Raw genomic sequence first — 23,670 nt, 5'->3', positions numbered from 1 at the left:
GCAACTTGCAACGGACTCGACAGAAGGACACCATGTCGCAGATGCCGTCAGGCAGGTAACCCAACCAAGACCCGCAATTAAAGCGAAAACTCCATTCTCTGCTAGGATCGTGGTGCGTCTGGTGAAAGCGTCGCACACACTGCGGGCTCCAATCTGTAGGGCGGAACTAGAAAGGGCTAGGCCGCGAATGACATGATCCCCATCCTACAAATTAAAATGCACCGGAGTGCAACCGCTGCTAGCGCAACTCGCTGTGGACATGCCTCACCCAGACTTCAGAGGGAAAAGGATTCTGGAAATGGCGGCGAGAACCGAGCTAATAGTTTTAAACAGCAGATCCACGCCAACGTTTCGGCGCCCAGGTTGTGAAGGAAGCATTCCTGACATCACTTTTGCCTCGGAATCTTTGGCACCATCGGTAGGCGCGTAGCAAGTCCTGGAAAACTTCTCGGCAAGTGATCACCAGCACATCGTGTTCGAAGTGGTTGGCGCTACTTGCCGGGGAACACCAACCCGACGCTCCCCTCCTGTCGCGAGGGTGAACATCGGGAAGTCCGTTGAAGGGTTTGGAGCAGGCAGAGGCGCTACAGGGGTTGGTAGCCGTGCAGCTGGCACTATCGTAAATTCAGTGATGAACCTGATAACGACAACGTGTGAGGTTTCCATGCCCAGCCGCCGCAAGCCTTCTATGTACTGGTGGCCGGCAGAAATTGCCCGTTCGGCATACGCCATAAAGGCACAGTATAGATCACCAAAAAGGACATTCCACAGCGCGATAAATAGAAGCAAAATTCGCGGCTGGCAGAACCTGCTCAGCGGAATGAATGAGGACCCGTGAGAACTTCGCTATAAACTTGCCACCCGGAAAATCGGAGCTCTGCGGAAGCCCTCCATACTAAGTACCGACCACATGGACCGCATTGTACGGACATTATTCCCCAGATATCCTGTACGGCTTGATATCAATAGCGCGGAAAGCGCCGAGGGTTGCCTCCTTTTTACGATGAGAGACTGATGAACCTGATAACGACGGCGTCTGAGGTTTCCATACCTCGGAGAGGCCCAAGCCGCGACAAGCCTTCTATATACTAGTGGACGGCAGAAATTGCCAAGCTACGGAGGGAGTGTCAAAAGCCCCGACGTTTGGCAAATCGTCAAGACGCCAACGAGGCGGCATGCGCCATAAAAACACAGTATAGATCAGTAAAAAGGAGACTCCGCAGTGCGATAAATATATGCAAAGCTCGCGGCCGGCAGGGACTTGGCTATAAGCTTGTCACCCGGAAAATCGGGGCTCTGCGGAAGCCCTGCACACTAAGTACTGACCAGATGGACCGCAGTGTACGGACATTATTCCCCAGACATCCTGTACGGGTCAATAGTGCGGAAAGCGATGAGGATTGCCCCCTCTTTGCAATGACAGAGCTCGAAGAAGTGGTTCTCACTATGAAAAACAAGAAAACAAGAAGAAGTTTACAAACTGGTGTTCCGCCAATGGCCAGACTTGCTGGGGCTTTCAACACTTGCTTGAAGGAGGCCATTTTTCCTTACCGCTGGAAGGTGGCCAGACTCATGCTGATCAGCAAAGGAAAAGGGGACCCGGAGCTCCCGTCTGCATACCACCCGCTGTGTATGCTTGACATGACCGGAAACGTGTTCGAGAAACTCATCAGGAGTAAACTCGCTGAAAAGATCCTTCAATTCCCTAAGATAAGCAGATATGCTAGGCACATTAGAAAACTCATTCCACGTGCCAAGGGATTATCTGAAAAACTACTATTTGCTCTATAAGACGCTAGAGAGCCAGAGGAGGATAGAAATCACGTTAGGAGTAGCACAGTGATCCATCCTAGGGCCGGACCTCTGGAACGCTTCCTACGATAGTCGGCTGAGATTCGATATGCCAGAAGAGTCGCGCCTGGTCGGTTATGCAGACGACGTTGCGACACTTGTTGTCGGACGCATAGTTGAAGAGGCGCAAAGCCGACTTGGTATATTGATGCGACGGGTAAGCGGATGGATACCTGCTCATGGTTACAGCCTTGCGCTGAAAAAAAACCGAAGTAGCCATCTTGACCAGAAAGAGAATCCCGACCCTGCGTCCCATATCGATCGGCGAGTTGACTATAGAGTCAAAACCAGCGGTTAAATACTTTGGTTTCATGCTCCACTCGAAGATGAGCTTCTTCGAGCAAATCAAAGTGGCAGCAGATAGGGCTGCAGCTAGAGTCGCAGCCTTGAGTCGACTAATGGTGAATGTTGGGGTCCTATATCTGCTAGGGACGTCTCCTTATGAGAGCAACGCAGTCGGTTCTGCTCCATGGCAAGGAGGTATGGGCTGCTGCACTTGATAAGCGCCTTGTTCAAGTGCAGACGGGGAGCTGTGCAAGTGGCGTCTCATGATCGCACCGTCTCAGTGACGGTGTTCACGGGAGTGATCCCCCTCGCCCTCCTTGCCAAAGATCGTAAAGCTATTTACCGCCGTAAGCGCGAAAACTTAAGAGAGATGGTTACCAGTGAAGAATGTCAACACACCCTTACCGAGTGGAAACTCTTTTGGCAAAATGAGCCAATTGGCAGATTGACTGCGCGGCTCATCGACAATTTAGACCCGTGGCTGCACGGAACGCACGGTGAAATTCATTACTTCCTTACCCAACTTCTAAGCGGGCATGGAGGTTTTCGGTCTTTCCTGCGCAGGATTCGGAAGGCGCGATCTCCTGATTGTGTGTCCTCCAATGGAGTGACGGACGCCGCTGGACACACCTTTTTCTCTTGCGAAAGGTAGAACGGTTTCGCCAGCAGTTTTATACAGACACCGGGAGCTCTCTCCAGACGACATTGTCAGAGAGATGCTGAAGAGCGCTGGCAGCTGAAGTCATGCTGCGCATTATGTTCCGGCTCTTCTTATTGCGAGGAAGATTGAACTCGACCAAACCCAGCTGGTCAGCGGACACGAGTATTTTCAATCTTATATGCACACAATCAGGAAATCATGGGCGCCCGATAATATTTATTGCAAGGACATGATGGATGATGCCTGCCACACCTTTTACTTCTGCAGAGGTTAAGAGTGCCATCGCCATCATCTTTCGATGGAAGGGTGTGTTGGGTCCCCGAAGACCATAATTGAGGCCATGCTGAAGAGCGAAGACACGTGGAGCCGAGTGGCATTCTTAATATGAAAAAGAGGGAGATGGGTAGGAGAGATACTAGGGTAGCTGCTGTTCCCTAAGTCCACGGGGTTTTGCTCCTATATTGAATAGGCCTGGCCTGAGGTATTGTGCCAAGCGGTTCTGGGTCAGAGTCCTGGACGCTCCAAGAGTGATAACACATCGTTCAATAAGTCCTGGGACTAACTATGAAAACAACATTTTATCGGCAAAATTCTTTATAATTCATCAACATAATCTCCTTCAAGGGTTATACAATCATTCCAACGCCTCTCTAACTTTTCAATGCCATGTTTGTAGAACGATTTGTCTTTTGACTCAAAATGAGCCTCAGTAGCAGCGATCACCTCCTCATTTGAGCCAAATCTTTTTCCCTGGGGCATCTTTTTGAGATCCGCAAAGAGCCAGCAGTCGCTGGGGGCCAGAGCCGAAGCACTTGGAAGCCTAATTCGTTGAATTTGGTCATCGTTTTGATTGACTTGTGGCACGGTGCGTTGTCTTGATGAAAGATGACTTTCTTCTTCTTCATGTGTGGGCGTTTTTTCGCTATTTTGGCCTTCAAACGATCCAATAACATCATGTAGTAGTCGCTATTGATGGTTTTTCCTTTTTCGAGGTAGTCAATGAAAATTATACTATTCGCATCCCAGAATACGGACGCCATCACTTTGCCGGCCGACTGTTGTGTTTTTGGACGCTTCGGGCGGCTTTTACCGGTCGTACGCCATTCAGCTGACTGCCGACTTGACTCCGGAGTGAAATGGTGAATCCATGTTTCGTCCACTGTCACATATCGACGCAAAAAATCCTGTTTATTGCGAGTAAATAGTGCCAAACAGCTCTCCGAATCATTGATACGTTGTTGCTTTTGTTCCATTGTGAGCAAACGCGGCAGCCATTTGGAAAAAAACCTTTTTCATAGCCAATTTTTGGTGCAAAATAGTAAATGCACTACCAGTTGATTTGCTCACCATCTTAGCTATTTCGCGCAGTTTCATTTTGCGGCCATCCATCATGATTTTCAATACTTGATTGGTGTTTTCGGGAGTTACTGCCTCATTTGGCCGACCCGAACGTTCCGCATCATTTGTATCAGCACGACCGCGTTTCACGTCGAAAACCACCGACAAATGGTTGTTTTCGACGGAGTAGAGTCCGGATAACGTTTTTCAAGCCATTGCTGAGCTTGAACAGTGTTTTTCCCCATTAGAAAATGTTTTATCAACACACGAAACTCGTTTTGGTCCATTTTTTTACGATTGCAAAGGTAGCGTCAGTTTAACCACTATAGCTTTCTTGGTTATGTTTCGAATTACATCAAATTTTGACACATCTTATCTAAAGGTTGGTACTCTGAACCTTGGTATATAAATGGCCTTATTAGCGCCATTTCTACGCTAGTCCCGGTAGTCTGCCGGTAGTCTGTCTGAGACAGGAGTCCATCATTTTATGCGTAAATGCATTTCACCCTAAAAAAACCTTAACAAACAGTTGCAAACGGAAACGTGTGAATAGGGTGTTTCCCTTGATAGTTAGCTAGTGCTTCTCACATGTTTGTGAGCACTCTGTCTCGTTTGCGGTGATCGCACGGGGATGATTTCTAGTGGAAAAGGTGAATGATTCAATGAGGATATACTAAACTTCCTGAAATGTGTGCGTGAGATGAAAGGGCTGTGTGAAATCAAGTTTGCAAACGAATCTTGCCGACATTGCAGTTCGGCTCTGGTTTCGGCTTAATAATAACGACAGACGTGCAACCAAGTTGTCAAAAAAGTTGTGCCCACAGACGTGCAATCAAGCTCAACTTGGTTGCACATCTGTGGCTAGTGTAGCGCAGTTGCAAACGTTGACCATGTTTGATACGCAAAATCAAGGTAAACATTTATGAAGGTTTGGAGTTTACAGGAAGCGGCAACCGTGTGGAACCGGCTTTAAAATGCAGTCACGTTACACTGTTATGACCTCGTACAACCTCTACTGCATTCCTTCGTCTCCTTTTATTTTCAAAACTACTTATCTCATATGCAATTTTGAATTGATTATTCACCTACATTCCCACATGGTAATTTATAGCAATAAAAACAATTATTCGTCCAACGTGAAGCTATACTGAAGAACGCGCGCAGTGGGATTTGAATTGAGCCCCTCATGAAGGATATATATTTAAACACGTGGATAAATTAATTACTAAATATTATCTGTAAGGTCATTTCAATACGCTAACGTTATTAAAAAAATGTAAATAGGGTAAATTTGCATCATGAATACGCGCGCATTGATGAATTCCATTTGATTCATTGTAATTTATATCGTTGGCCATTGTGTTGGCATGTTACGAAATAATTATACATTAAAAGTGATAGACGTACGAGAATCTGACTTGTTTTCAACTTAATTTTCCCTTCTATTTATTGTATGATGGGTATTTATAATTATATGACGGTTATTTAACAAGATAGACATATCACGAGACTGTTCTAGCTTAGTATGTTTGGCATTGACAACAACAAACAATTTTAATAGACTTATGATGGCTGCAAAATTCTGGAAGGTATCTTGCCCCGAACAAAATTTAGGTGAAACTAAGCCCCTCGTGTGGGGTGAATAATTCCCCCAATCGCTGTTTTCTCCAAGGCGCTTTGGGCTTCGACAAAATTAGATTGATTTGACCGGCATGATTTTTACCCCAGAACCGAGTTTCATTCCTATAATCGTGAGTGGCGGCCTGGTCTGATTATGCTTCAGGTTAAAGTTGCATAATTCGGCAAGTCCTCACACGACCTCCGCGTGGTGGCCGCTGGAAACCATCTTCGGGCGGGCCAAGAGTGTGTAGGGCCGGGCTGGGAGTAGGCCCATCCAACTGACGAGGCTCTGCTTGTCTGCTGGTCATGTGTTAGGGGCAAGTAGATCTGGCGGGGGGATGGACTGAAGCAACAGCCTGGGGATCGTCCTCCCTGCACCGGAGAAGGTGCTAATAGGACCCCAAGCCAAGGTGGAACAGCATACGCCGAGGGCTGCGTGGCCAATGGGGAGCTTGGTCTTTAGTTTGCGAACTCTGAATACCTTGGGCACCTTCAGTTTCAAATAAGACCCTTACCCTGGTGGCCGGGCCAGCCAAGGTGGACATTCTTCCCGGACTACCCGTGGGACCAAAACATGGACTCAATTAACAAAAAAACTAAAACGACGATAGAAGAGGATGCGATGATGCCAGGCGCATCATCGGAGGACGACCTGCTAGCCTCCAGTCAGGAGACAGTGGCCGTCGAGAGCAGTACACTCAGTGCCAGCCATAGCACCGTTGTGCTGAAACCAACCGCAGGGACCTCCCGGAGCGAGGCGTCAGACGGACTAGTGGCTTCCAGCCTAGAACCCACTGCCGTCAAGCTGGGTGTAGCGAGTACCAGACATAGTACTCCTGACCCGAAGCCCTCAGCGTCGGGGGTTCCCTCGAAAGCGAAAACCAAACAAGAATATCGGTCGCCGGAAACCGGCTAAGAAGCAAAGATCCACGGGTGTCCTGCTCAAGAGCCAGTACCAGAAGGCCATGCATATTCTCGGCAAGATTGCCAAGAATAAGGAGGCCGGTACTGTCGACGAGCGGGATGAAAAAGACCTCGCTAAATACCAGGCGATTGTTGATGAATACAACAGCAAACGCCGAGCTAACGAGCAGAAGGCGAAGCCCATCACTCTAAAACGCAACCGATCTCAAGACGAGGTCGAACAAGATAAGAAGCGGAGCAGAGTGGGCAAGAGCGCAGACGCCAAGCAACATACGGAAGAAATTGTACAGCAACCGTCAGCCGGCGGGCCACGTACTGCGAAGCCCTTCAGCGACGTGGCCAGGAGTCACTTACGTGTGGCGCTGACGGATGGCAATTCTGCTAGCGGCAAACTAACGCTGGAGGTGTGGACCAGTGTGGAGGCTAGGCTGTCAGGCATGGTCTATGAACATCTCGTGGAGACCGGAGGCAAGCACCCAAGACTCACTCCCCACTTTGATTCATCTCAAGTGGTCCGTGGGTTCCACGTAATAGCTTGCATGGACCAGTTATCTAAGGACTTTCTCGGCTCGTGTGTCGCTAAGATCAGCGACGCCTGGGAGGGCGTTAAGCTCAAGATTATCCCTTACGACGAGATTCCCAGGAGACCGGTCGCTCGCATCTGGTTGCCGAAGATCCGCATGGAGAAGGAGAAGCTCGTCCATTTCCTGCGCCTTCACAACCCCGGGATTCCCATGGACGACTGGGTTGTTATAAAGGAGGAGGAACCTCAGATAAACAGCCAGCCCGTACTACTCCGCATAAACGAGGAGTGCCTGGAGGCACTGAAAAAGGCTGATTATAAAGTGTGGTTCGGAGTCAGGAATGCCAAAGTAAAAGTGTTCCGTTCTGCGAAACCGGACGACGACCTTGACCCAATCGACGCCGCCAACGAGCTGTTGGAGGAGATGACGATCGACGGTCCGACGGGGGCTGACAAACCCCCCACGCAAGCAGATCATGCTGGGGGTAACGCAGATAAATCTGCAGCACTCGAAGTGCGCCTCGGCTAATCTGCTCGTCTTCCTCTTAGAGGAAGACATTGACATCGCATTAATACAGGAGGCCTGGGTCGGAAGCGACCGAACCATCAAAGGGCTCCAAAGCAAATATTTTAATTTATTCCACAGCACAGTAGACGCGAATCAGGATAGACCTAGAGCATGTATTCTTGCGAGGAAGTGTCTGCACACCTTCCTGTGCCCGGACCTGAGTTCCAGCGACCTAGTCGTGGTCAAGCTGGAGCAGGCGGGGGCAGAGAACGCATATATTTCCTCGGCTTACAAGGCTCATGACCGATCAGCTTCGCCAGTAGAACTACAACATCTGACGAACACCATAGTAACAAAGAAAGCCAACCTGCTGATAGGCTGCGACGCAAATGCAAGGCATACGCTTTGGGGCAGCTCCGAAATCAACGAAAGAGGTGAGTCATTCTTTGATTTTATTATTACTTCAAATCTATCGGTGTGTAACAGGGGCAGTACACCAGCCTTTCAATTCCCCTGCTCAGAGAACTGTGACGGTTGGGAAGAGGTCCTTGATATCACCCTAATAACAGACAACGGGATTCTTAGGATGGAGGACTGGAGAGTGTCTGACCAGAGATCCTTCTCTGACCACAGTTGGATACTCTTCAGTCTAGATCTCGCCGCAGAGGTTTCCAAGCCCTTTAGAGACCCCCGGAAGATCGACTGGAGAAAGTTTGGTCAGGTAATTAAGAACAAACTCTCCGGTGCGCAAATTGGTAGGATTGGCACAACAGACGAACTGGAGTCAAAGGTCCGGGCTCTGGAGAAGGCTTTTGATACCGCCTTCAAAATCTCGTGCCCTGCTAAGTACAGCAAAAAGACCCTGCCACCGTGATGGAACGAAGATCTCTCTAGTCTCAGGAAGCTGACCAGAGAAATCTTCAGCATCTGCTACAGGCAAAAATACTGGCAGCCATATAAGGACTGCCTAAAGAAGTACAAGTCGGCCATCAGGACCGCCAAGAGGCGGTCTTGGCTAGACTATTGTCAGAACATTGAAAGCACTAGTGAATTCGCGAGGCTCAATAAGATTCTGTCCAAGGAACATAAGAAGTCGGAAGGCTCCTGGACGGAATCTTCTATTGAAACCTTGGAGCTGCTGGTGCAAACGCACTTTCCCTCCAGCGAGGAGGACTGTGAGTCAGAACCTCGCTTGGAGGGTTTGCGGCAATCCCAGCTGTGCGAGACTATCAAATCGGTAATTACCGGGGATAGGATCGGCTGGGCTATAAACAGCTTCTCCGCATACAAATCTCCAGGCCCAGATGGCATAATGCCAATCATGCTACAGAAGCAGCAGGAAAGGGTTGTGCCGTGGCTTGTTGAGATTTACCGGAGCTGCATTACTTTAGGATACGTACCACAGTCCTGGAAGCGCGCACGGGTGGTTTTCATACCGAAAGCCGGCAGGCGAGGTCATGAGTGCGCGAAGGACTTTCGGCCAATCAGCCTGACCTCTTTCGTGCTGAAGACCCTAGAACGCGTCCTGGACATTCACTTTAGGACGGTTATGGAGAGAACGCCTTTCTCGAAGTCCCAGCATGCCTACCTCAAAGGAAAATCCACAGAAACCGCCCTCCACGAGGTAATTGGCACGGTTGAGCGGTCGCTGCAGTACAAGCAGTATACCCAGGCCGATCTGGGAGGCAACCACTTGACCAAAGCTGTGAACAGAGGCACGCCCCAGGGTGGTGCCATCTCATCGGTGCTCTGGTTAATAGTAATGGACAAAATTTTACGTACATTGGACAGCAGCGGGGTGAAGGTGGTGGCGTATGCCGACGACTTGGTGATATTAGTATCAGGGATGTTTCTGTCCATTATGAGCGACATCATGAAAGGAGCGTTGCGAAAGGTGTGCCTGTGGGCCGCAAGATGCGGACTCAGCATAAACCCAACCAAAACGCAACTGATGCTATTCACCACCAAGACAAGGATACCTTAATTCCATCTACCACGGCTGAATGAACAAAGATTGGTTCTTTCCTCTAATGAAAAGTATCTGGGTGTAATCCTGGATCCTAAGCTAAATTGGAGGTTGAACATAGAACTGAGGGTATGTATAGCCTTCTATGCCTGTAAGAGAACCTTTGCCAAGAAATGGGGTCTCCGGCCGAGGATGGTTCTCTGGATGTACACCGCTGTAGTGCGTCCGATTCTGACGTACGGATCTATTGTATGGTGGCAGGCTTTGAAGAAGAAATACAATAGAACGAAGCTTAATAGGATTCAAAGAACCGCGTGTGCAGGTGCTACGGGGGCTCTGCAGTCCTGCCCGGCAGATGCTCTCAATGTACTCCTGCATCTCCTCCCCCTTGACCTCCACATCAAATATGTTGCCGCGTGCAGTGCCGTCAGACTACGTGAGTCCGGATGCTGGGCAGCGAAGTCCTACGGCCACAGCAACATTCTAGATGAAATACCTCGAGAAATCTGGGCATCCCCCACGGACTATGTCACACGCAAGCTGAAGTTCATGAGAAACTTTGCTGTGGACCTTCCAAACAGGGTTAAGTGGAAGACCGGCGGCGTGTTGCAAGACTATGACACGGTATTCTTTACGGACGAATCAAAGATGGCCTATGGAGTCGGCGCGGGGGTTTTCTCGAATACACACGGTGTATCCAAGTCGTATGGTCTCCCACGTTTCACCAGTGTATTCCAGGCGGAAGTACTGGCGATATTGGAAGTCTGTCGATGGCTGGAGCGTGATTCGAGCCCCAAGCATAACATAGCCATTCTGACCGACAGCCAAGCGGCCATCAAGGCCTTGTACTCAACGACGACATCTTCCCGGTTGGTGGGGCAGTACAGAGACACGCTCAACCATCTGGGCGGCACGCTCAAGATCACTCTCCTCTGGGTTCCCGGGCATAGGAACCTAGAGGGAAATGAGCGGGCTAACGGATTGGCCAGGCAAGGCTCTGCTCTTGGCAGTCCCTCGGGGAATACAGTCGGTGTTCCGCTGGCGGCTGTCGGGGGCCAAGTCTACTCGCACTACCTAGCAGCCACGGGCCTGAGATGGCGAAGGCTTACAAGCTGTGCCAAATCAAGGAGAATTTGACCCGCTTATAACATAGCCCGATCACGAAAGCTCCTGTGCCAGACGCATGCAAATGCATTCAAGATTACAGCAGTCTGCACGGGGCACTGGCCCATAGGGGACCATGCCCTACAACTCACATTGCCGAAGCTGCGGAGAAGGAAGGGAAACCCTCATGCACTTTCTCTGCGATTGCCCAGCTCAGGCTCGAGTCAGGCTGCGGACACTGGGTAAACCATTCTTTGGGGACCTCAGTGAGATTTCTAGCTGCAGGGTCGGAGAGCTGCTTTCCTTCGTGAATGCTACGGGCTGGCTCTGAAGATCCGAGCCAGCTGGACTCTGCTTCCCTGTTCCTATAACAACAGTCACGGTCTTAGGAGTTTGTGGCATCAAAACGGCGCACCAATGCGCTAATTGGGCTCCTCGGAGCGGCCACTGATACCTACCTACCATAATCGTGAATAAAACAGTAAAGTCACTTTTATCAGCAAACTCTCTCGACGATTACCTACCTTGTCGTGATGAAGGAGCTCAGTAAGGAAGATCCTCCAGGAAACGGGAGGTAGCACCTGAAGCCAAGCGGTAATCAAAACCCCAAGCCAAGGTGTGACTACCGTGCCGAGGGCTGAATAGTGACAGGGGTTAAGAGGTGTCCGTTTCAACTAGCCTTGTCTCGGCACAAAAGGGCTTTGCCGAGATCGACTTACTTTCCCCGATAAAAGTGAGGCCATGACAGCCAATTAAGAAAAAACAAAAACATAAACTTGTTAAACAAACACAATTAAACCTCGATCGTGCCGTCTAGACTCAGATTCTCCACTTACTCAGGTGGGAACCAATCTAATTGGGACCCAGTCCTTAACGTACGAGCCGGAGCAAACCCCTTCTATCAGAATTCCTGACCCCAGGCTTCAATCGACGCCACCTGCTGAGGCTAAAGTCTTGCCCATAAGTAAGCACCTGTCCACGGATAGCAAACCGCCTCCGGGCAATGCACAACCCAAGGGGCAAGGTTAAGGAGAAGGATCGTTCGGGGCACCTGTGGCTAAGGGGAAACCGAAGCGGCAGCGGTCCTCTGACGATCTTAACTCTTCGATACAAAAGACAGCAAAGATGGCTCGGCCGGCAACTACTATACCTTCATTTTCAGCCAAGGCTATCGAAGCCGATGGATGGGTCCTGTATGACAAATCTAATCCATCCGATTACGATACTGAACAGTGCGAACAACTTAGAAGGAAACTCCTCCTAGCTGTAAGGATTGCATGCTCGCAACGCATTAAGCTTTGCTTTGAGTCGGTAGTTGTATACCGTAAAATGTTACGGCTAAACTTTGCCGAGGAAGACACAAATGAGTGGCTCAGGCAGTACTGCTCCTCCCTCAATGATGTATGGGAGGGTGCGCGACTAACCTTGAAAAAGGTCTCTGAGCTACCATCGTTAAAAAAGTGCTTCCTCTGGCTTCCAGAAGAAAAGCGGAATGGTGGTGGGGTTCTGGAACAACTTAGTTTAGTTTAGTTTACTGAGGGGAGCCGCAGCTCCCAGCACTCAGGCCATTGTTAAGCCCATTGTACTAACCCCGTAAATTGCCTATTCAATGGCTTCCCGCCTACGGTGTTCGCCGGCATTAGCGAATCTGAGAACATTCTCCAGAGGCAGAGAGTGTGCAGATTCTTCATTGAAGAAAACCTTGCCAAGGTGTCTTCGTCTGAGATCTGAGGATGCGGGGCAGCTGCATAAAAAGTCCAGGGTCATCTCCTCCTCCTCCTCTTCCTCACATCGGCTGCACATAGCCGAAACCACAACCCCAATCTTTTCCATATGGTAGTTTAAGGAGCAGTGTCCCGTTAAAAGCCCTACTAGGGTTTTCATGCCGCTCTAGTGGCCCTAGGCTCTTTCACAAGGATTTTCGCTTGCCGGTAGGAGTCCAAATTTCCCCACTCAGTTGCGTGAATCGTTGCAATTTCACCCTTCAGAGTAGACTTGACAGTAGATAGTCGGATTCCAAGAGCTGGTTCTGGCCCCACCATTGTGGGTTCAGACCCTCGACGAGCCAGACTGTCAACCTCCTCATTACCGATGATGTTAGAGTGCCCCGGCACCCACATCAGGAATGTTTCGTTCAGTAGGCCAAGTTTCAGCAGCACCTGATGCCAACTCCACACCAACTGGCTTGATATGTCGTTGCCACTTATTGCTGATAATGCCGCCCGACTGTCGGACCCCTCCACTTTTGTCGCAGACATTCTTCTGCTGCCAATGAAATGGCATATATCTCCGCTTGGAATATAGTCGTTATTTTTCTGAGGGGTTGAGCCAGTTCTATAATCGGATTCTCCGAGAATATCCCTGCGCCCGATCCATCCTCCATGACTGACCCGCCGGTGTAGATTCTTAGGTCTGTAATCTGAAAAAATTCATGGCCATTTGTCGATAAAATTAGGATAGCTTCAAGTGCCGCAGTCGACGTAGTACTCATTGCTCCAGTAACAATTAGGCAACCAAGTCTCTGAATCTACGTTACCAGTTTCCTGCTTTTAACAAAGTTCAGTCTTGGCCACCAGACGTTTTATTGTGGATAAATACATCCAGTATATCCGTTTGGGTGAAAGTCCCCAGGTCTTACCTATCGCATTCCTAAAGCACCAAAGCAATCTGCACGATTTCTGATATTGTTCCTGGATATGATGCTTCCACGTTAACTTGGAGTCGAAATGTACTCCTAAGTACTTGACTGTTTGTGCCAGCTGGATTTCCGCTCCTGTTAAGGTGGGGAGAGTATGGCTGCCCCACCTGACGTTCATAGTGAACATAACTAGTCCAGTCTTCCTAGCGTTCACCGTGAGTCCATTGCGGAGGCACCAGCTACGGATGGAACAACTTGGTGTGCAGAATAACCTCAACCCTTCCACTTGGATGCTGCTAGGCAGCAAAACAGGAGAGAGAGCCGATAGGCCGGAACTTCTCTCACTATCGGCGTTCCCGAACCCGATGTAAAGAAGGTTCGGGAAAAATCGGGCTGCCGGCTCTACTACGGGTTAGGAACCGTCACGTTCCAAGTGTCGGCTCCTAGAACCATTGGAGAGGACGTGCAGCCCTCGGCATCTTCATCTGAAACGTAGATAAAGTGCCACATTTCCCAATTAAATTTGCAGCATTGTAAAGCGCCGACTGCACTTATCAGTCGTCGGATCAATAGCTACAAGACATTTATACACCTCATACAGGAGCCGTGGGTTATTGGTGGGGTAGTCAGGGGCCTAAACTTCCAGGATGCTGACCTGTTGTATGCCAATGTGAAGTGATCGACTCCGCTCTTGCATGGTAGTCTCAAAAGACTTCCAGGCTAACCTCGTTAACGACCTATGTGATGGCGACACCACATCGGCTAAACTAACCGTAAAAAGTCAACAAGGAGATACAGTGATACTATGGTGCTCTGCATATTTCCCCTATGACGCAGAAGACGTTCCCAGTGGAACATTCATCGGAGCTATCCAATATGCCAAAGTAGAGGCATGGGGGCAACAGCAGGATGTGATGTCAACGCTCGCCACATATGCTGGGGAAGTTTCAACATCAATGCAAGAGAATCGAGACCACTGGAGTATCTAGTAGGAACCGATTTGCAGATCCTTAATTTGGGTAATGGACCCACTTTCTTCAACGTGGTCAGGCGAGAGGTCATCGACATCACGGTGGCATCTCCTGACATAGCGGCTCTGTTCGGAGAGTGGAGAGTATCAAACGATATCACACTTTTGGATCACAGACGCATTGATTTCGTAATGGGCATGGATCCACCTCCACCCACTCCTTTTCGGAATGCGCAAGTTGGATGATGTACAAAATAGAATTGAGCGCCCGAGTCACGATCCCTGGGAAGCGCATCAAATCCATTGCTGGAATTGAGAAGGCAACCCAGATGATCACAGCTAGCATCAGAGAAGCTTTCAAAGAAAGCTGTCCACTCAAGATGCTAAAGAAGGGTAAAACACCATGATGGAACATGGAGGATACAATGGGCCTAACAATGGCCTGAGTGCTCGAAGCTGCGACTCCGCCCAGTAAACTAAACTAGCTAACATCAGCAAAGGTTTTAGTTGCTTGTACCAGTACTGAAACCTTGAGCACAATAGGTCGATCATTGTGTTAGGCATGATTGGGAATTGAATAGGAATGTTCATGAACTGGGGAGTGGTCTAATTAATAGGGATCTGTGTGACCGATAGGATGGGATTACCGCCGTGAAGGGTATACGAAAGTGCTATAATCACACATGGTCTGATTGCTGTGGTAGGGCTTGTTCAGAATGGAGAGCCTGGTTAGGGATTGATGATAACTTCAAAATTAGATCAAACCGTTTTCCTATCCGATAGATGAAAAAATTTACGAAAGGACCGATTTACGGTGTTCTTTCCATTAAAAAATAACAAGTTGAAGCTATTCCAGGTATTCACCGATACTTTCGCCTTCTGATCAAAAGGTCTATAGGTTCCTGAAAAGTTTGGTGCAAATCATACTATTATTAACAAAAATTAAATTGCACCAAATTTTCTCAGTAACTGATACCTACTGATGCGGAATGCAAACAATATTGTCATTATGTTCATGCAAAGCTTGTAGAGGATTCCATAAGGAACCCGGCTATATTATTGATTCTTAAACTGTTTCAACTTACATCAACAGTGGCATTATCCTCCGAATATTTAGATACGGTTGAGTTGACTACAGCAAGCGTTTGATTGATATCGTTCAATAAACTTGCCATTGTTGTGTTTATTGGCTGCGTAGCTGTCATATTTATCTCTGGATGGATCGTCGATGGTAACGTTGTTGAATTGGGTGTTTTTACCATTGCAACTAATGCGAAATTTATATCGTTCCGCATCATAAACGACACCAAAAATCCAGACCATGATAGGAAATATAGTACAAGACGTGCCGGTATCCGATCTAGATAGTTTGGGAGAAAAAAGATATATATTTTTCATTGTTTTAGTAAATCTTTAATAAAATGCTTATGGACACGTCTATGAGGACCGTATATAATGCAGGACAAGAAGAAAGGCAGGCTCTTCCCCACCATACACAACTGTTCGAAAATAAACTTCTGTTATTGGAGACTTATTATAGATTGTTTTCAGTGCCTCTTTCGACTCTTGACCTTCTTTGAAATAACACAGGCGCACTTTGGCAGAGGCCTATTTTTCTCCGCCTTCTCTACGCTGGTCTTCGTAGGTAGTGGACTTCGCGACGAATTAGTCTTGGCCTTGGTGGTATTGCCTCAGCATCCACCTTTTTTTTTCTTTGCTCCCCTTCAAACACCATCTTACCATGGTCGGGGAGCCTGTAGCATTTAACTACTACACTAAGGGTCTCCAAAAACACATGGAGATTGAAGCAAACCATTGTAACCCTCCAAGCGGCAACAAGCCACAGACTTCAAGTCCACCCGCAACAAAAACAAGAAAAAAAATCAGGTTGTGACAGAGGCACGTATTTTGAAAGCCTCACCACATTCATATTCTCCCATGTCGAAATCCATGGAAGACAGGCTCTCAACTTCAGAAAAAGCCTGCGCCCGGTGCAACAACTCCCATAATGAGAGAAACTCCAAACCTGACTACGACCGGCCAGTCGGTCGGCGGAAGAAAACTCCAGCCACAAAGGAGAAGGGACTACAAGCTTTCCTGGCAGAACCTTCTTCTCCGCCTCCACCAGGAAAAAAGGAAGAAAGGGAAGCTGGTGCTGTGAATGCAACTCGTCTAATTCCGGCATGTGGAAACAGATCCATGCAGCCCGAACACCGTGAGGGATACAACCCCTTGAATTTTTTTATTCAGAGCACTGAAAGCAGTTCATAGACAAATTCGATTAGATCAATGAGAAAACAACGGACATGGGGGGGGGGACAGAACATTCGAAGAGTTATTGGGAGAAGTTTTCGCAATGCCTTCTGTTTCTCGGATTCCCAATATATATATGTTATCTTGAAACGAAGAGAAAACTGGGACGAACCAGAAGAATGCATGCCAGGATATACTGACGTCTTCTACACCGATGGCTCGAAAACAGAACAGGGTTCTGGACCAGAATTCTACCTATCGAATAAAATTGAGAAGTGCGCTCTTCCCTTGGGACAATATATAACGGTATTTCAGGTTGAAGTCTATGCGATCCTAAAGGCGGCAATCTGGATGATTAACGAACGGATGAAGAGCAGGCGAATTGCAATCTATAGCGATAGTCAATCTGCATTGAGCTCCTTGTCTAGTCCTTCGTTCACTTCAAAAATCATTCAAAAATGTGGAAATCAATTGAACCCTGTTTTCAGGTTCAATACGGTGGAACTACTCTGGGTACACCGTCATTTTCGTATAGAGAGAAATGAAATATCTCATGTCTTAGTAAAACAGGGTTCAATTTCACCGGAACCCGCAATTGGGATGTCAGTATCATTGTAAAACTCTACTGTCAAAAACTGGGAACAAGTTTCCAATTATGACAGATGGCTGAGCCTTAATACTGCTAAATATACCAAACTTTTCCGGTTAGAACAAAACAAATATACGGCAAAGTTTATCCTCTCGCAAAGCAGGAAGTATTGCTGGCTTTCTCACAAGCCATAAGTCATAATTCACTAGCTGGGCATATGTTCAGAATAGGAATTCACGAAGATGACCTAAACAACGGTGGCTTGATACGCTAGATGGGGATTTGAAAGCCTGGAGATTGCAACCAGATCAGGCATTCGATAGAGCCAAATGGCGAAGCCGATCACGACGAGCTGACCCCGCTTGTGAACGGGACAAAGGCTGAAGAAAAAGAAGAAAAAGAAGGAATTCGCCAAGATGATACGTATCCTGTAATCAGGAAGCTGAATCCACGGAACATTTTCTGTGTGAGTTGTGTGAGTAACCCGCCTATGGACGCATCAAAAAACAAATTTTTGACGTTGATGTGCTACAACTGCGCACATCCACTAACGGAAATTCGGCGATACATAAACGAATCCGCGATATTCCGTTGGACGGGGGAATCGAGTACAATGGATCACGAGGGTCTGAGTGGTCAGAGGCTTTGTATCTCCCCGACCTCAAACACACCCACACCTTCTCCTTCTTTTGGGGTTGAAATTTGACATTGCTGACCATCGATACGAAGGTCATACATTGTAGACACAGCTATTAAGAATGGATTTCGGAAGATGCAAATTTGTTCGAACAAGACAGGATCATGACGGACTCACAACGAACCAGTATAACATTCTCAACGGAAAGAAGGCATCAAAGCCGTAGGATTACGCAGGATTCACACACTCAAAGCGAAACTAGGCAATGAAAACGACGAGTTTCTTCATTTGAAAACAGCCTCAGGAACACTACCACCAGCAGATATGGATAACGCGCACTCATATCTGCATTCACTGCTACCCTACAGAAGATTTATTAATTAAGATACAATTCGGGCGTAGTCATAGAATAAAATAGGCTTATTCCGCTGAAGAAGGCAGCAAATGCCGAAATACGTATTCGGTGAATTCATTGACTTAAAAGGAAGTTGGAATTTATTTCCCCTTGTGCTAGAGATTTCAAGAACCTAGAGTAGTTCCACCGTCTTGATTTAGGTATAGAATTCAAAATAGTGCTGCATACCTGCACGATTTTTGGGTGATCAAAGGATTGCTCAACACCCTCAAAGTTCACAAAATCTCGCTCCCAGGATCGTATATATCTCATCTTGAAAGACTGTTATATAACGTCTCAAAGACATATCTGAAAGGCAGAGCCTTGCTCCAAAACCTTATTCAATTTTTGAGCCATCGGTTTATAAGAAGATTACGTCCGCCTAGGGGTATTCCCCGTTATTTAAAAAAACTGAAGAGCAGATTTGTTAGCACTGATGAAGGGAACAAGTGGTTCCCGAAATATCGCTATTTGCTAGACCAATAAATAACACTAGCGAATAGAAAAAACAAGTTTTAATTATTTCAAATAGTGGATCCTAGCGCTGATAATGGTCGGACGACATCCAGTTCAATGCCACCATCGGTAGAATCCCCGCTTTCTAAACATACAGATTTAATGACGTCATCGATAATCCGTCAGACTAAGAATCTCGGTTTTGTTGGTGTTTATCTTCATTCCAACTCTACTTGCCTATCTTTCCAAATCTAGAGCCATTTGGCTAAGGTCTACAAACCGCTGATTGAGCAAACAGACATCACCGGCATAGCGGAGGTGCTTGAGGAAAGATCCTAGCCTAGCCTAGCCTAGCCTAGTCCTAGCCCATTGAATTCCTCCACGTCCTCCGGACAGGATAGCATCAAGAACGTCACCGATAATAAAAAGAAATAATATCGGTGACAGGGTACAATCCAGACGGACTCCGCTCCGAGATTTTAGCTCGGTGCATTTTGACATTTTGCGCCATCATATATTGCTATGATAATGGCTATTAGTTTCTTCGGAATTCCCCTCCTGCCTAGAGATATTGGGTTGTTGCAAATGAAATGTCGGATATTTGAGTAAAATTTCAAAAAACTATAACTTTTATGAAAATTAATTTTATTAGTCAAAATAAGAACCAGCAGCTTCCATGCACTTCTCCCAACGAGATACAAAGGCATTTATTCCAGTTTCGTAAAAGTCTGGGTTTCTCGAGCTAAGAAATTCTTCAAAGGCACTTTTGACAGCTACTTAATTGCTGAATTGTTTCCCCGCCAAAAAGTGATCCAAATGCTTAAAAAAGTGGCAGTCGGTTGGCGAGAGGTCGGGTGAATATGGTGGATGAGGAAGAGTCTCATATCGTAATTCATTTAATTTTTGGACCGTCATTCTGGAAACATGAGGTCGGGCGTTATCATGGAGCAGTATCACTCCATCTCTGTTGACCAATCTAGGCCGCTGAACACGTAATTTCTCGTGCATTTCATCAAGTTGGGCACAATATTTCTCTGCATTAATTGTTTCACCACGCTCCAAAAACGAATAATGAATAATTCCAGATGCAGACCACCAAACAGTTACCATTACCTTCTTCGGGTGAAGGCTCGGTTTTGGCATGTGTTGTGGAGGCTGATCGGCATCTAGCCATTGCGCTGATCTGCGACGGTTGTCGTACAATATCCACTTTTCATCGCATGTCACTATTCTGCGCAAAACGGGATTGTTCCTGTTGCGGTTGAGTAGAGAACTGGATATTTCCATTCGCAGCGCCATGTTTTGCTCGTTGAGTTCATGCGGAACCCACTTATCAAGCTTCTTCACCTTTCCAAGCTGTTGTAAGTGCCGAGATACTGTCGAATAGTGTACGCCTATTTTCTCTGCAATGTCACGAATCGATGATCGGGGATCAGATTCCACTATCAAACGCAACTCGTCGTTGTCGATCGATGGTCCTGGGTGTCCACGAGGTTCACTTTGGAGGGTCATGTCGCCTGATCGGAATTTTTCGAACCACCGCTGTGTCGTTCGTTCGTTTGCTGCGTCAGCTCCAAATGCTCTGCAAATGTTTCTGGTTGCCTCCGCTGCGTTGTGACCATGTTTAAATTCATATAGAAAAAGTAGACGTTTTTGACTCCCTTCCATGCTTTTTTCTTTGAGTTTTACTTGGAACTTCAATGACGATTGAAACTGAAATGACTCCTTGATCGAACGAACGACTATTTATACTCAATTATCCCATACCACCAGAGTCACCTTGCGGCAGTTTAAAACATTAAAATCATAACTAACTTCACTTCATTGAAAAATCCGACATTTCATTTGCAACAATAATAATACATTCACTGTTCACGCTGCCGAAAGTTTTCTTAAAATCAAGGAAGAACAGGTGCAGCGAAGATCTAAACTCCGTGCACTGCTCCAAAATGATCCGTAGGGTGTTGATGTAGTCAATTCAGGAGGATCCAGAGCGAAAACCAGCCTACTCTCCGTCCTTCAAGCGTTTGAGATGTTCTTTGATGCGTCCCAGATAGTCCTCCAACTATCACACGAAACGGATCCCTTCTTTGGAATCTTAACGATTATCCCCTTCTTGTACTCTCAGGGGAAGATCTCGGATTCCCAAGATTTCCGTACGAGTGGAAGCACCAGATCTACAATAACTGCAGGTGCGGCGATAAATAATCCTGCAGAGAGACCATTAAACCCAATGGCTTTACGCCGTTTGTGTGTATTGATGGCCCAAATGATTTCTCTTCTGCTTGGAGGAACAGTCCGTATCTGCATGTTACAGTGACTGGCCATCTAATCCGCTAGAGGAGGAACCTCACCGGCTGTGATACGGTTAAGAACCGTGGTGAAGTGTTCTTTCCATCTCTTTAGTTGCTCATCATTGTGGATGAAGAGGTGACGGTTAACGTCCTTCACAGGACCAATCGCGAGATTTGCGACCACACGCAAGGGCTTTCGTGATGCGGTATATATTTCCGAAATCATTACATTCTGCGGCATCTTCCACTTGCCTGACCAATGCAATAGCCGCGCATAGTGGCTGCAGCGGCCTTCGGATGGCATCGGTCCCCACGAGAACATGGGTACAGTCAAGAAACCTGAAGCTACACGCCTCAGATCTAAAAGGTTTTATATTTCCCTATATGAGGAACGATGAGTGACATGATATGACAGTTTCATGTGTATATAGTTAAAAATTCAATTGCCCTCTTCTTCTTTTTCTTCAACCCTCCTCCCGTTCACAAGTGAGGTCGACTCGTCGCGATCGGTTTCGCCATTTTATCTATCAACTGCCTGATCTGGATGTAGTCGCGAGGCTTTTAAATCTCCAGCCACCGTTATTTCGGCCTGCCTTTTGGTCGTTTACCATCGATCGTTAGCGCGAATTACGTGACAATACCATCGAAAAGGCCTCTCTCGCAGTTTTTCAACGATCGGTGCAACCCAATATCAATCGCGAATATCCTCATTTCGGATGTCATCAAAACGTGTCATGTCACTAGTCCAACGCAGCATCTTCGTCTACATTACCATAAGACGCCGTTCATTGTCTTTTATAGTCTGCCAACACTCAGAACCATAGACTGAATGGCGCAATTTCCACACCAAACTTGGTAGGATGATGCTTTATAGCCTATAGCCACAGATCGCTGAGGGATTTTACAGTCATTTACTAAAAATTATAGTAATATACTGTTATTAACTTTATTTGAAGAGATATCGGCATGGAGGGTATTTCGGTGTCTAGGCACCTAGTGATAGCTCCGTGATTTTTTTTTTCAGATTTTTCGGTTGGGCAGATTCTGAGAATGGGACCGTGAAAGAAATGATCACTACTTTCCAGCCCTCGCCCTTCCCATCGAGACCTTTCATTTGATACACCCCACATGATCATATTTGGTGAAAAAAAATTGTTCACCCTCGTTTGCATTTATGGAACAGCCACACCCCCCCCCCCCCTAACGCGGCCACGTCATCTGCATAAACTTGACCGTGTATTGGTAGATTTTACAGTTCGCATAGTAGTGAGTCGATCTACATACTCCACAGACGCTACGATAGCACACCTCCTTGGGGGCAGTTTTTCGCCGCTTCCGTTGTTAGCTAGCGATCAACACCCACTTCAACACACAGCAATCTCTGCGTTAGCATACCATAGATCCACTTAATTAAAGTTGCGTCGACACCATGCTCTCAGGCGCTATCACAGAAGTTTTAGAAAGGCGCACAGTCCAACGCCCCTTCAATGTCCACGAGCACTCGATCGCATATTCGCCTTTCAGATTTTGCGTCCTCTATTTTTGAAACCAAAGTGTGGAAAACAGACTCAAAGGATTTTCCACACTGGTATGCGAGTTGATTTTCGTTTAGTAGATACGACCTTAGCGCCTTCTAGCGAATGTGACGCTCAACCAATCTCTCCAGACAGTTCAGCGAAACTGATGTCCAGCTGATTTGTCTGAAATTCTTTGGATTTGTCATCTTTCCCGAGCTTAGGTATGAAGACAACCTTAACCTTTTGCCAAGAGGTAGGCTCACAGCCCAGAGTAAGACATCCGCGAAAAATATTTCTTAGAAACTGCTCTAAATGCTCAACGCCCTCCTTTAGCATCGCTGGATAGATGCCATCCATGCCAGTTGCTTTGAAGTATTCAAAGGATAGTATAGCAACTCCCGCCTTTTCATTGATAACAACCGCTCTCGCCGTGTTCCAATTCCCTTCCATTTCCACTTTCGTGTTCTCTCCCTTCCACTTCTGTCACCTGTTCTCCCGAGTGGTGTACTTCCAAGAGAGTTTGGATAGACTCAACTCTGGAGTTAGTGAAAGTTCCATCCGGTTTGATAAGAGAGTCCAACTTAGACGACGTATTTTTTTAAGAACTCTGCATAGCCTAGGAATGTCCCTTTCGACTTCTTGTTCCTCCAAGTATGTTTTAAAGGAGTGTCGCTTTGGACGTTTTACGAACCTCTTATTTTCGCCCTGTGAGTTCCGGAAGTTTAACCAATCTTCTATCTTATTGCTTTTACAAGCACAATTTAAAACTCGTCTCGTTGCTTTCCCGAGTCTTTGAACCGTTTTACCGTTTTGGCCTCGGGAAATAGGTACTATTGGGAATTTTGTTCATTGTTTGAATACATGTATTCCCGAATCACCTGTAGGCACGGCCGTAGAAAGAAAACCCGGCCCCAGGGTAAACATTTTGCGGAAAAGAGGGCCCAAGATGAAAATTCGGAAATATGGGTCTATGGTGAAAATTATTTGGGCCCAGTATTACTCCCTTTTTAATTGAAATTTCTATTCCGGGTCCCTGAAAAAACTCCGGACCCGGGGGGAAATCGCCTACCTGTGGGACTGGTTGAACGCTACCGAAGTTTATTAGTCAATGGATACTCTTTAGCTTCATAAACCCCCCATCC

General features: G+C 47.0%; 1 protein-coding gene across 2 annotated transcripts in view; it reads right to left on the bottom strand.

The window, feature by feature from the left end:
- LOC119660795 (sialin) overlaps positions 1 to 23,670 on the bottom strand; it is a 65,230-nt gene that overhangs the window by 18,623 nt on the left and 22,937 nt on the right. For both annotated transcript variants that reach the window (XM_038069611.1, XM_038069612.1), the window contains exon 3: positions 15,474 to 15,748. In XM_038069611.1, coding sequence (XP_037925539.1) covers positions 15,474 to 15,748 — 275 coding nt within the window. The remainder of the gene's footprint in view (positions 1 to 15,473; positions 15,749 to 23,670) is intronic.

Source organism: Hermetia illucens, chromosome 7, assembly GCF_905115235.1.
Source record: "Hermetia illucens chromosome 7, iHerIll2.2.curated.20191125, whole genome shotgun sequence".
Lineage (NCBI taxonomy): Eukaryota > Metazoa > Arthropoda > Insecta > Diptera > Stratiomyidae > Hermetia > Hermetia illucens.
This window is presented reverse-complemented; position numbering and strand designations above follow the sequence as displayed.